General features: G+C 41.6%; 1 protein-coding gene across 4 annotated transcripts in view; it reads right to left on the bottom strand.

Annotated features, from left to right (window-relative positions):
* Nucleotides 1-14159, bottom strand: part of fgf12a (fibroblast growth factor 12a) — a 31267-nt gene extending 17108 nt beyond the window's left edge. For 2 of the 4 annotated variants that reach the window (XM_085255712.1, XM_085255713.1), the window contains exon 1: nt 207-1349. In XM_085255712.1, coding sequence (XP_085111838.1) covers nt 207-402 — 196 coding nt within the window. In that variant the 5' untranslated portion in view covers nt 403-1349. Of the gene's footprint in view, nt 1-206; nt 1350-6922; nt 7365-13865 lie in introns of those variants that run through there. The other 2 variants (XM_085255715.1, XM_085255714.1) reach the window with 2 other exon arrangements.

Here is a 14159-nt window from a genome sequence, read left to right as displayed (position 1 = left end):
CCGCGGAGAAAATCTACCTTCTCCTCCGGTTCAGATTGAAGCCCTTGACTGCAGTATAATGCCTCTGCTGCTTCAAAGAGGGGCGGGGTGGCGCGTGGTGGTGGTGGTGGGGGGAGGTTGGGGGAAACCGCTTCCATACACAGACGTAACACACATCAGTTTAAAGAAAAAAGCAACAAGAACAAAAAAAAATCTACGGCACTGACCTGGTCGCCGCCGAACGGGTCTTTTCTTGCCGCTGCAGAAACGGACTTTGCTGAAGACCCCCAAGAAATGCCTCTCGCAGAGAGAGCGGGGGTCTTTGCTGGGACTGGGGCGACGTTTCGAAGTCGAGACCCGGTCGCTGTTGGATTCCCTCGCCTGGCGTTTCTGCCGGATCAGGGAGCTGGCGATCGCGGCCATCTCCCCGAACCGAGTCTGAAAACGGAAAGTCTACTTCGGCAGATGTCGGATCTCACTGTAGGTAATTGGTGTGTGGCGGAAATAAAAATAAGAACGTTGATTCTGTCCTTAGGTCCACGAGTTTGTTGAGTTGTTGTTTTTTTTAACTAAATGTCATACTGATCACGAAAATCCTTCGAGTCCAGGGTATCATTGCGCTTCGGGCAGCATCCTCTTGTGGGGACAGTAGAGTATATTTAGATATATATCTATAAATATGATCAGCTGCTGCGAGTTTTGCTTCGACACTCGGGCTTTTCAATCAACAGCAACCGATCTTATATAAAATATCTAAGGGTTAGGCCACAAGGACCCAGATATCAGACATGAAAACATGCAACAGTGTTTCTAAGTTGATGCTGCTGCGTGCCATAGACGAGAGCGCTTCAGGTATTCCAGGTGAACAGCGCCGCGGCTGACGAGCACGACATCGTTTTCCTCATCCGCACACCAGCCTACCCTCTGGGTTCCTGACGCCTTTCGATAAGCATTAAACCCAAACCCAGGGGCACTGCTCGTGCGTGGAGAAGACTACTAACTTTTTCTTTCCGTAATGATCTTTTTACTCCATGCTCAAAGAGAAGTCCGCTGCCGGTCCAGGATGCGGTGTAGGAGCCCGTGTATGTGAACCAGTCTCCGGTTCCGTCGATGGCACCGCTTAAATGCAGTCGGGGAAAAAATGGAATCGGCGAGCAGAGGCTACTCTGCAAGGATGCTGCAGAGATGTAATTTAAGCCTGCAGGCAGTGATTCCCGTCTGAAAAGCAACAATTAGTTGAGGCGAACACACGCCGGAGTGCTTTTCATTGTAGCGCACAAATAATAAAGTGACCTAAGCATTATTTCCAGCGAGTCCCGAATGAATACTGTGTGTGTATGTGCGAGTGAATGGTGGCGGTCCACAGCTTCTCTCTCTCTCTCCCTGCCTCCCTCCCTCTCTCCCTCCCTCTCTCTCGATCTCCCTCTCTGTCTCTCTCACCCCTTGTCTCCCTCTCCAACTCTTTTAACGCAATCATACGTGATTGAGGTTAGTATTAGTAATTCCCAGGAGTTGCACGGGACAAATGAATGATCCCAATCTCGAAAATTTGCGAATATTGGAATTTGTATTGCAAAATGTAAACTTAAAAGGGGGGAGGGGCTGGGTGTTTTTTCTTCTTCTTCCCTTTGAGAAATGGATGCGCGTGCACGTGCGTCCTTTTGGATTATGTGCGCGTTCAAACTGGGGCGACTCATCTCACAACTGTCTCTTTTAATTACACTTCAAATCCGAAGTTGCAAAGCAGTTTGAAAATGCGAGAAGGCTGCATGAAACTGCAAACTGCATACAAAGTTGATTCTTAATCAGCTTTGGCTTATACTACACGGCATTCTTGCCCTCACAGCTTATAGGCCTATCAAAGAGATAGGAGCACACATTTTATTTTGTAAAGAAAACAGTGGCCACGCAAAGAGCATGTTAAGTCTGGCTTAAAGGATCAACCGCAACAGGGTCCAACACGCAGAGTATGAGCGGGAAACACACACATTCAGGCAAAACTCAAGATCCACACAGTGACACAACAGATGGATTCATGTGATGGAAGTGAAAGTACAGCCCCAATGAACACAAATGACAACAATCAACAAATAACACTGTGACACTAAAGCTTTGAACTGCCTTCAAACACATCTTGGCCCCTCAGTTCGTGTGAAAGCATCGTGAGAGCACCCTGTAGGCCTATTCTGTGTTTCCATCTGACTAGGAACAATTGCAAACCAATTGATTGCTTCTCTGCGGCTGTCTTCAGCACAATTAAGAGGACGAGGATCACTGTAGCAGTAAAGGTAAATCAATGTAAAACGCACCAGCCAGAATAACCTGCAGGCATGATGGACATCATGTTTATGTGCCTCTGGTTTCATTCCTTTTGTTGCATGGCTAAGGAGAACACAACACAGCACAGCACAGATGCATTCTGTGTTAGGAAAAACACACGTGTCTTTAGCAGCATCCCCGTGATGAAAGGGCATGAAACATTTAGAGGCTTTTTCTAGGACTTGGTTTGACATTCTCTCACCAAACTGAATCTGTAGAGACAGCAAGACGAGGAAAGAGGAGAGACCGAGCGAAAGACGGAGAGAGATTTTCTTTTGCCGGCTATTGTCTGTCCCTTTTATGTAAGATTTGGATAAAATGGATGAAGGAATGTGAATGTGAAGTGCTGATACCCGCGTCAGTCATTTGCATTTTTCTAAAGTATCTGCGAGAGAGAGAGAGAGAGAAAAGACTGATAGAGAGAGAAAGGGAGATGGAGGGCAGATAAAATCTTACATACTAAGATAGGCAAGGAAAGAAAGTTAGGAACCGAGGCTTGGATTCAATCAGATTCTAAATCAAAAACCTTTTGTATTCCTATTGAGTTGCCAGTGAGTGATAGATATTAATTTGACACTGCAGTATAAAAAAATAATAATAATAGTCTCAATACAACATTCATCACTTTGGATGTGATATACTGCGCGCTTCTAAGAAAGAAAAAACAGAGCTTGTGGTTCCGAGTACAAAGTGAGTTTTCTCAGAAATGGGAGGGAGCTCGTGCGCACCACAGACATGGACATACGTCTTTGTCGGGGAAAGATAAAGTATTCCCTAATGAGGATCTGTTTGGCTTCCTCCTTCTACCAGAGACAATTAATGTTCCCTTCACTCCAGAAACGATACATCCAAAATCAGTGAAACACTGCTGTTATGAAACACACTGCAGATAGTACAGAGTAATAATTTAAATTGACATTTCAAGTGATTTTGACTCTGAAGATTGGCTGTCATGGTTACAGAGACTGTGTGAGTTTGTTATTATTGTCAAATGTTCTTCTTTTTTTTCTTGGTTAAATAATATGAACATTAAGGGCAAAAATGGAAGCAAGTATGCTGAGGATGCATTTGGAGCATTTATCTTTTAAAAAGATGTTTTATGTGAGACTTTCTCATTAAATGTACAAATTTAACTGTGATGAATCAATTCAGTGAACAGAAATAAACCACAGCCAGAGTCTCTGGCCTTGCCAGAGGTGCAGCTTGTTCAGAGAAACATTTTTTTGTATATCTGCTGCCCCCTTGTGGAGAATAAATGAACCACAACCACTTTGGAGAGAAACTACTTTCACTGTTTCCTATCTCTGAAGTTTGTCACTTCTCTGTGTCCTTGAGATACCTCACAGATCTGTTGACTCACAATAGCTAGAACTGGTTGTCATAGCGTAATGTCATGCCAGCTCCTCGAGAAGCGCAGAGTAGAAACGTGAGAGAATATGAGACATTCTGTGACTCAAAATGCTGCTTAAAAACTTCTACTACATAAACAACATGAATCAACATGAAAAGGAGATAAAAGCCCGAGTCGTACGGCTGAACAAAACAATCAGATTCTAATTTTAATCACATCTAGTGCAGCAAAATATGAGACAAAGTCTAGATTCCTGCATCTCGCTCCGATAAATCGAGTCATGTCTGTATGTGTGATGTGCGTTTGTCCGCGTGTGTGTGTGTTCACATTTCTAGTCAAATCATCATCCAGTTGACTGCAAACATGGTGTGTATATTGCTGGGGAGGAAAGGAAATGCAGCACTAAGTTTAAGAGGGTTTCCTGTTTCTAAGCTGTTGGTCAGCAGAGCCTGTTGCACATGGAGCTAGGCATTACAGTAAGATGATGGTGTTAAGCTAACACACAGAGTCAGGCAACCACTCACATTCACGCATATGTCCAATTTAGAACCTCCAGTTCATCAACAAGCATGTATTTGGACTGTTTAGGAGGCGAGAGAGAATCCATAAAGGCACATGGGCAACCATGCAAAGTCAACACAAAAAAACAAAGCAGTGGATTCAAACCTAGAATGTTTTTCATTGTATTTATTTAGTGTTTTTGATTGATTTGCAATTTTGTTGTGCAACACTGTGCCGAAGATTAAAATTCATCTTGAATCTTTTAATAAACTTTCCACTGACCGTGACGTCTGCCTTGGAAACTAATACACGAAGGAATCTCTGTATGTGTGTGTGTGTCAGCTCTTTAGCCAATCGTGTTCTTGTACGTCCTCTACCATTACTGCTGCATTCAGGAGGTCACAATCCTCTGTGACCTTAGCAGTTCAAGTTCAAATTATATATATACATCGGCATTTGCTATGAGTGTTAAACCTAATGTTACAAAACATTATATACTGACATTAGAAAAAGAACTTTAACCTAAACCTGATGTTATATTCATCAGTTACTGAAAACTGACCAAGTGGCAAATATAAAGTGCTGCTGGGTCTGTTAGCGTTGCTAGTATGACACCCACCACACAGTATCCTGTACCTGCCACACATTAACCACAATACTGGGGCTCTAGGTGCTCCTGACATCTGGCGTCCTTCTACTGTGCCGTGGAACCCTTACTGATATATTTTACCCACTGCTCCTATTTCAATATATCGGCTGCTGCGACATTATTATGGGACATTATAAACCGTTCATATTTAATGCAGTAGTTTGCAGTAGTTTACAACACCCGAGTGTGTTTGTTTTGTTCACACCATAGCCCTAAGCAGCACACTTCCAAGACTGGAGACAAAGAGGGAAAACTTTAACACCACAAAAGCCAGGTGCAAATCTGATACTACAAAGGAAAGCAGGTGCAAACATTTAAGCCTGCTCACACACACATAGTTCACCAGAAGTCCCTACGGGGTGAATTTTGCGCCTAAAAAATGAAGTGTTTAATACTTCACTTCCTGCTCCTTGTTGCTTCCATGATCTTATACTGTTCAGACTGTAGGAGAGAATGATGCAATGAGATTGCCATGCAAAATGCAGACTTTGGCAACTTCGTATAGAAAGTTAAGTCAATTAAATGGCTTTGTTTCACTTTCTATGGACAATGTTTTTGAGTTATTCTGAAGTTATCAGAGAGAAAAATGGGGAAAAAATGCTGCCAGCATGGCAGCATCACTCAAAACTCATACTTCCCTTATATTTTAGCTGTAATTGGAAATGAAACTGTCTGAGCCATACCACCATAATAATATAAATACAGAAAATCAAACATTAACCTTCAAAATGATTGAAAAAGTCCAAGGTTTAAACAAACTATTTATCTGAAGCAATTTGATCTTATAACGATCCTTAACTCAATCCACACAGTCATGCTTCGCAGCACATGGGTGTCATTTCAACACCCATGTGCTGACTCATAAAGTTTTGATTGAGGTCAAAGGGTTCATCTAACAGTGAGCACAGATGCAGAATAAGGACTGATAGTGCTTCATATCCGAGTCCTACAGATCCCAGGGTGCATGCTGCTTTTGGTCCAACTACCTCAGAGGAATCAACTGTGCTTAATGGAGTTTCTAATTGTCTGCCCTGAATTTCCAAACTGCTCCAGCTGAGAGCCTACGTACTGCAAGTGACAAGAGGAGGTGTTGCATTTGTTTCCCAGTAACAAAAAAAACTTCTGGTTTGCACTGGCAATACTGGGGAATTCTCCACGCCTATGGAGACAGTAGATCTGTGTTATGAATGAACAACAGCAGCATTGCAGTGAATTGCCTGAGACATGACTAGAGGACATGGCAGGGATCTTAGGCTTGTTGCCAAAGACTGATAAGTGGTGGCTGTGTGTGGGCTTGTGTGTGTGCTTATGCATGTCATTGCAGTTTTGTATCCTCAAGTGGTCTTTTTTATATATACAAATTCTAAGCTGCATAGGTTTCGTTAAAAAAAAAAAAAAAGCTGTATACATATCTATTAAAGTAGTTAAAGCTACAGTGGTACTTTTGGGGACTTTCAGAGGGGTCTTCGAATTTAATTTAATTAGGCCTAACCTCATACCAAAAAACATGTACCAGTGAAGCGCAGAGGGAGTTGAGTAGTTTTAAACTGAGTTTGTACTGTATCTAATTGTACAAAATGCAATCAACCAACCAACCAATCAATCAATGTGGCTTGGCATATACAAAAAAAAGAAAGAAAAAAAACTCTGACTGGAACAGGAGCCTTTCTGTTGTGGCGCTATCCGTGGTGCTGGTCGTTTGGGGCCCTGAAGGAGCGCTGCTTCTCCAGGCCCCTGAACTTTAATGACTTGATCCCTGCATTATCCATTTTTGGCCCGCTTCAGTTGCACCACTAGAAACAAATATAGCACGGGCTTGTACAGTATCAGGACCCCTCTCCTCTCCAGAGTAGTGCGACTTACAGCTGACTGCCAGCAGCTATCCGCGACGGCCGAAGACTGCACAGAAAACTCAGGACAGACGCGAGGAGCACAAGGAGAGCCTCCCTCCACTGCAGACTCGGAAGATGTTACTCACACACACTCTGGTGTTTAATAAAACCACTCTTCCCCTCCTCCCCTTCTCTATAAATCCCCCCTTTCCTTTCCCTTTCCCCTTTTCTTTTATCACTCAAGAGAGAAAGCATGCAAAGCAAAGACAGCTATAATGCTATGTCTCTCACCGTTGGTGATTGTGGTCGACTTCGATCGTTGTCCACAGAAACACTGCAGCATATGCGCTCCTTTCTGAAGGAATGGCCTCAGAATCCTCATTGATTTGGGTTGATGGGAGCCTTCCTCAATCCAAACAATCGGACAACGCTATCACAACACAGCAGGGTCAGGCAGCATAGCGTAGCCAGCCAGCCAGCCTTTCTCTACTGGCTCTCACAGCAGCCCCTCAAAACGCCGGAAGGGCACAGTCTGCAGGACAAATTACGCTAAAACGAGGCATCTTGAGTGATTCCCCCCTCTCTCGCTCTCTCTAACCCTCTAACTCTCTCTGTCTTTCCTCTTCTTGTCCACCGACGGTCATTCGCGTTCACGGCACACTCCTCTTCCGCCACAGCAGGCAACGCAAGGACGTTACAATGTGCTCTTAATTGTACACCCCCCTCCTCCTCCTGCCTCCGCGTCTTTACCAGCAGCGGACGTAATAGCAGAAAAGGAGATGGGAAGGGGGAGAGAGAGAGTGAAGATTGAAAGAGAGAAAGAGAGAGAGAGCGCACGCCAAAGTTAAACTGCAGGGGTAAGTGGCAGGCCACGAGTGAGGTAATGCGGAGCTGACAGCTAAAAAGCGACAAAGGCTGCACGATCCGAAGCTTTGGCCGCACAGATGTTGGACTCCGAGAGCCAGTAGTTTTCCTCTTTCTTTTTTTTACCCCCTTCTACGTTTTCACAAATCACCGGGAAGAAGCGGACAACGTCAGCTGCAGGCCATCGCTTTGAAGTCAATGATGTTTTGCGATGCGTGAGAGTAGCAGAAAGTTTATGGCTCAGTCACTGCTTATGAAAGAGTGAGTAACGGTAAATGACTGGTTCGTATATAGCGCCTTTCTACTCTTCTGAGCACTCAAAGCGCATTCACACCCATTAGCACAAGCACATTTTTCTAAGTGCTTTCTAGCTAACATTCACACACATTTATACACCGGAGAGCAATTTGGGGTTAGTATCTTGCTAGGGACTAGGGGAAGCCGGGAATCAAACCACCAACCTTGCGATCAGTAGATGACCTGCCTGAGCTACAGCCACCCCAACAATGGCCACCGAAGTGTCCTTCCAAGTGCGGCAGCAGTGCGTTTGTTATTTCGCTAAATTCCATATATGGATTTGATATAGATCAGCATATACGCTTTAAGCTGATCATGACTTTGTGAAAAGTGTAAATCTTTCTCCTGAATGCAACAGGAACAGTGTGCAGAAACAACGAGAGCAAGAACAATAGAAGTAACCAGTTTGGTTTCGCTACAGCACTTTGCGTGGAAGATGTCGGAGTCCCACTGCGTCTTTTGTTAATGCGTGAAAGTGAAAAGTCAGCTGCTAAATCAGGGAAAGTCAATTCCAGGATGAGGATTTGTTGGAACATCACAGTGTGGCGTAAATGCGGTCCCGAACTGAATTAGGTACTTGCAATACTGGACAGTGGAGTTGTGACTCTATAAAAAGCCTTTGCATATATTTTATATCACACTATATCTCCAGATGACACTCACCGTGTGCACTTCAAGCTCTAATGACCTTAAAATGTGTTTTCAGTTATGACTCACTATCCAAACGAGAAGGTTCACGATCTCATTACGCATTTTGACCCATGATGACTAGAGCGCTATGTGCCATTTTCAACACCAGGTGGTGCCATAGCATAAACCATTAAAATTAAAGCGAGCATATCCAAGTAGAAGAGAGTTGCCTATAGATACTCAAATTGCTAAAACATTAACACTAGATTTGCACAAGACAAAACAAATTAAAGAGGATGCTGGGTTTTATTTTATTTTTCCAAGTCACCAGTCAGCCAAACAAACACTATGCCAATCTCTGCCGTCTCATTCAGCACACTGCTAAAAAGTACTTTACAGTATATACTGCAACATTTTACTATATTTCAAAACCTAATTCTTGTGCTCATGTGACATTGCACCACAAGGACAATGAGATATATGATTACAGCTACCATGGGAACATTCCCTCGCTATGTAAAATCTACACAATGAACATAACAGGACGTTATAGGTCAGCAAAATGCCTCAACAACAGCATCCACATGCAAATAAGGAAAGGTCAGAGAGGAATAAAGAGAGAATGGGTAGAGGGTGCAGGGAGCTGGCATCAGACCCAGAGTTACAGACTTGGTGATGGTGCTGTACTGTACACTCAGCTTTCACTATACTGTACCACTGCAGAGTCAATCGCTAGTTGCTAAAGAGCCAAAGAAGGTATGAGGGGAGGAATAGAGATGAAACGGGGGCTATAGCGCAGAGGGAACGTGAAGTGACAAAAACGCACTGTAGTTGAGGCAACACTTTAGCATCCAAACAAAATCTATTATTAATTATGCTAATTAAAAATGTAGTTTTAGTTTTAATGTGTTTGTCCCAGGGACAAAATTGTGGAACATTTTCATTTATTAGCATCAATTTTATTTAAAAATGGACAAAACAATCACAATGACAGTCACTTAATAAATATCTCATAAATGCTATGGTTTTATGGAATTCTGATATGTTTATTTACAGTCAGTTCCCTGCTACGGCTATGCTTAGTTGGTTATCATTCCATTCATTTATTGGCATTAATGTAAATATGTTCAAAGTTTTTGATACTTCACACCCTGAAATTTGCTGTCAGTTTTGATGTTTGCTTTACTTGTTTAAATCACCTGATCATCAATCTGACAGCAGTAAAACTGTCATTATCATAAGACCTGTTGTTTACAGACCTTTCAGTTTAATTTTAAAGCTTCAAAAAGAGAAAATGTGTACATTGTTTACATTTCACTTGTTCCCAATCCAACCCAGGCACTGACTGGAGAGCTCAAAGATAGAGTCGAGCCTTACAAACTTAAAAAATCCACATAAACTGGATTGTCCTACAACACATGTTGAAGTGTTTGCTTTAGTAGGATTCTTATAAAACAACAGAGCTTGTTTCTCCTCGTTTCTCCCCTAAAAAGCCCAGGAGATGTGCAAAAAAAGTGTCCTGGTTGAAGAAGACATGGAGGCAAAAAAAAGTTAAATAATCAAACTGAAAGAGATGGCAAGCTGATGGCAAGGAAAGAAACAAACAGCACAGCACAGACACTGGTCACTAAACAAAAGCATAAGTTAAAAAGTGTAAACTACCAAAAACATGCTCCTCTCCACAACATAGGAGTAAATATCCAGAACACACAGCTCACACGTGGCAAACCAAAGAGGATCTCTGACACTGCAGCGCTCCTCACTCTGGCCTTAAGTACAGCTGTGCAGAAGGGCAGTACCTATGGCAGGACAGGTGGTAGGACACACCCATGGAGGCAGACATCACAGCATGTCTAGCTGTGGCCATAACACTCCTTCCCTGAAACCACTGGATGAAGTCTTCCACCGAACCACTTAACAAATTTCTGCAGATATCACTGCAGTGGTGAAAATGAGCACAAGAATGCATCTGTGTGTGTTACTTCATAAGTTTTTGAGATATTTAGCATCTTAGTTGGGTTTAGCTTAGTAATAACCAAATCACATGGGCTTTACAGCTTTAGATCATCTTTATTTCTATTAAAAAATATGAATCCTTTAATAAAGACAGGGCCTAGCATTGAATGACCATTGATTATAACAGAACAAAGACATTAAAAAATAAATTAGTAAATACATTAACCAAAGGCTTAAACCCCTTTACATCTGAATATGAGCAAGAGGTGTCTATATTACATTTAAGTACAGAGTTTAGTGCAACAAATAAATCCGTGTTTAAAATTACTGCAAGGATGACTCAGTTGTTTATAAGTGTTTGCAGCAAAGCTGCCCACAGCGGGGCATGATGGATGATGGATGAGAAAAACATTTCAAAACATATGAAAAATCCACTTAGTTATTTAATACTTGGTGCACAAAGGTCATGTTAAGGCATCAAACGCTTATTGCATGTATCATTTTATAGGCCTATATAAACTGATAAAGTAGTTTGCAAGTCTGCTTGGTACAAAAGCACAGTTACAACTAGTACTACTACTAGAAGGCTAGCCTTATTAGCAGTGCTAACACTCATCTAAACGAAGAGAACAATCAAAAACCTTCCATCACAAATAGTGAAGTTCTTGACTTTCCTTAAAATTCATATGCCATAAATAAAGCTAATGTTGCCAGTTCTGTATTAACTGAAATTCAAATTTTACTTCCAGTGCATCATATGTGCTTTAGTTATTTGGAAATGTAATGGACGCTTCAAATCAAACTCGGTCTATCTGTATTTAATTTTCATTTTGAAGTAGAAATTAAGGCTTTTACTTGCTTTTAAAATATCATATAAATAGTCAGCAGTGATGCATAATATAGTGTAATATCGTACATCTTTGGCTGAGGGTAAATAATAATAGCATATATGTTGTTTTTGTAAGCTGCTTTGACAGCAACACAATAACTTTATTCTACCAGACAAAACTTTTGCATAAACTACAGATGCCAATAAATCATTTCTGTGTGGAAATCTATTGCCATCTCTATAGTTAAATATTACAACAATATTTATTAATGGGCAGTTAAAATAACCTATACAAAGATAAACAGTCACAGATTTGAGAAGATATTTAAATGCACAAAACCCCAGAGTCACTGCTGATGGTTATTACTGTTTGCTGAAATTCTAGTATTCTGCAAAGCTTAAAGAAACAGTGCTTTTTAAATCAACACTGTTTCAAAACTGTTTATGGTTGCAACAAGTAATGCTGCCAAACACCTTTCTGCTGAATGACAAGTGTGCAAACTTGAGGTTAGCGGCTCAATTTGACCGTAGGACAACAACAACACACTTCTGGCAGATTGCACAGAGATAACTGAGATTTTTGTATTTATTCATTATTATTTCTTTATTTAATTACAGGCATGTGGGTGGCAATCACTCAAAGCCGCCTATTGTTTTCAGCTTTGCGTTGATTGTTTTGGTCACATCTACAGCAAATTAACACCCACCAAAGCATCCATGTAAACGCAATCATCAGCATAAAACAACATTTTTATACAAGCACCATACTTAAGTTGAGGAACCGTGAGCTGATGTTCTACTTTATATGAGATCACACTTCAGGGAATCAACCCATGCCATGCACAGAGAGAAACGACAATAGCATCCAACACATGTCAGCATAAAAAACTACAACCAAACAATGCAATCACTTAATTTAGTAATAAACCAGTGATGAGAGGTGATGCATCTGAAAACAGTGACAGTTCAAACTACACTTCCACAGATTTAGTACATATGCACAGGAAAAACTTCAATTGAGAGGTTGGTGGTGGTTGTAACTGCTTCGTTAGGTGATAAACACTAGAGATCCCAGAGTGGGTTGAAAAAGGTTTATACCAGAATCGGTCTAGCAAAGACTCTAGTTCGACCCACTGGACAGCTTTGGAAAATATGAAGGAGAATATAAATTTTTGTCTTTAAACATTAAATATAATAGATTTTACAGACATTCATAATACACCAGTGTAATCAAGTGCTAGATAAACCATTACATGAGAGAAACAAGCCTGTATTTCCTGTATCTACTACAAAAAATAAATATTTTTTACGGTGTGTCACCAGTAAAATAAAGAAATAAAATAGGACATTTTCTACAAGTTAACAAATAACTTTCACTATCTTTCATTTATTTTAAAAATGTAAGCCCAAAGACTTGTGCTGACAGATTTCTTTCAATAATTACAGCAGCATATCTTTGCCAAGTAAAAGAACCTCACACTTCGTTTTCTTATATTGATTTTTACCGTTTTGGCCAACTTAAAAACAAAGTAGGCTGTTTGTGGCCCACGATGTAAGATTAGTTTAATATCCGTGCTCCAAATGATGTAAGTGGAATCTAAACTGTGCACTTGGCATGAAACCTGCTTTTCCCCACTACTTTTATAGGCTTTTTTGCTATGTTACCACACTTTGCTTTGGAACAACTCTGAGCGAAACAGGCCAATGTGACCCTGCCTGAAGGTTACCCTACTTAAACAAGGGCACTCTGTCCCTAATCCAAATATATTTTACACAGGGAACACCCCCCTTTGTGCTTTAACCCCCATGTGTCTTAAAAAAAACTAAAAAAAAAAAACCTCCACAACATAAAGACAATGAAGCACATCACTGTTTAGAGTGAAACGCCTTTAAGGACATCTAGCTTTTCAGGGAGCAGACTCAGCATCCAGCAGGTGTAAACTGCAGCCTCTCTACCCATTACTGGTAAAGTTGAAAAGCTTTGTCAACAACACGCATGCTAATCGTTCAGGGAACACTGCCGCCGCTGCACGGAGAACAGCAGAGCAGTCGTTTCACCGCAAAAAAAAAGTGGAGAGGCAGCAGTTTTTGTCTAAATCAGCTGACAGCACTGACAGAGTAAAGACGCTATAGGAGAAGGGAGACCAAACCTTTTACCATGCGCAGCAGCCTGCTTGAAAACAACCAAAGCCTAATGTAATATTTACACTGGTTCTATAAATGTATATGTGCACTGCATATGTGATTTGCAGTCCTTATAATGTTAAATTATGACCAGTGCTGGGGAGTTTAGGGTGCACACTGGGGTTGCAGAGTGTATGCTTGGGGTGACAAAACTATAAGAGGCAGTAGACTGAGCGAGAGAGTCTGGATACAGCAGCAGTAGCAGCATCGCCCTGCAGCACTGAACCATGTGGTGAGGATGTGTGGTTGGTTATGGCGTGTGCAGGATATCTTGCGCATCCACTGGGTCAAATTCGTGCCCATATTCAAAAAGTGTATTTTTTTTCCTTTTTTTTAGAGTTTTTGTTTGGCTTTTTCTGACGTTGCGCAGTCCGTGCTTAAATAGTCAAATCCATTAAACACTGCGTCTGAACAACTACCCAAGCAAAATGTGCTAGTAAATTATTCATAAAGAAGCACGTGGAAGTTTCTTACCGGCGTTTTTGTCACCCATGTCCTCTTGTGGTGCCGAAGTTGGATACTGCCGATGCGGACTATGCGTTCGCCGCGTGCGCGCTCTCTTCTTCCGTCAGGACAGCTGAGAAGAGGGAGGCAAGTTGGTTGTTTCAAGTAAGCCTAATATTATTTTCAACTGTATTTTTTTTTCTTTTCCCCCCCAAATGAGATCCTTCTAGGACCCCTACTTGGCCGGAGACACACCGAGTGCAGAGCTCTCGAGTGAGCTCACACATTGGTGCTTCTGAGAGTTTCTGAGTAAGGTGGACTGGT

The sequence above is a fragment of the Mchenga conophoros genome, linkage group LG18 (assembly GCF_057382185.1).
Source record: "Mchenga conophoros isolate Kocher_MC1m ecotype Shallow Benthic linkage group LG18, M_conophoros_male_GT1.1, whole genome shotgun sequence".
Lineage (NCBI taxonomy): Eukaryota > Metazoa > Chordata > Actinopteri > Cichliformes > Cichlidae > Mchenga > Mchenga conophoros.
This window is presented reverse-complemented; position numbering and strand designations above follow the sequence as displayed.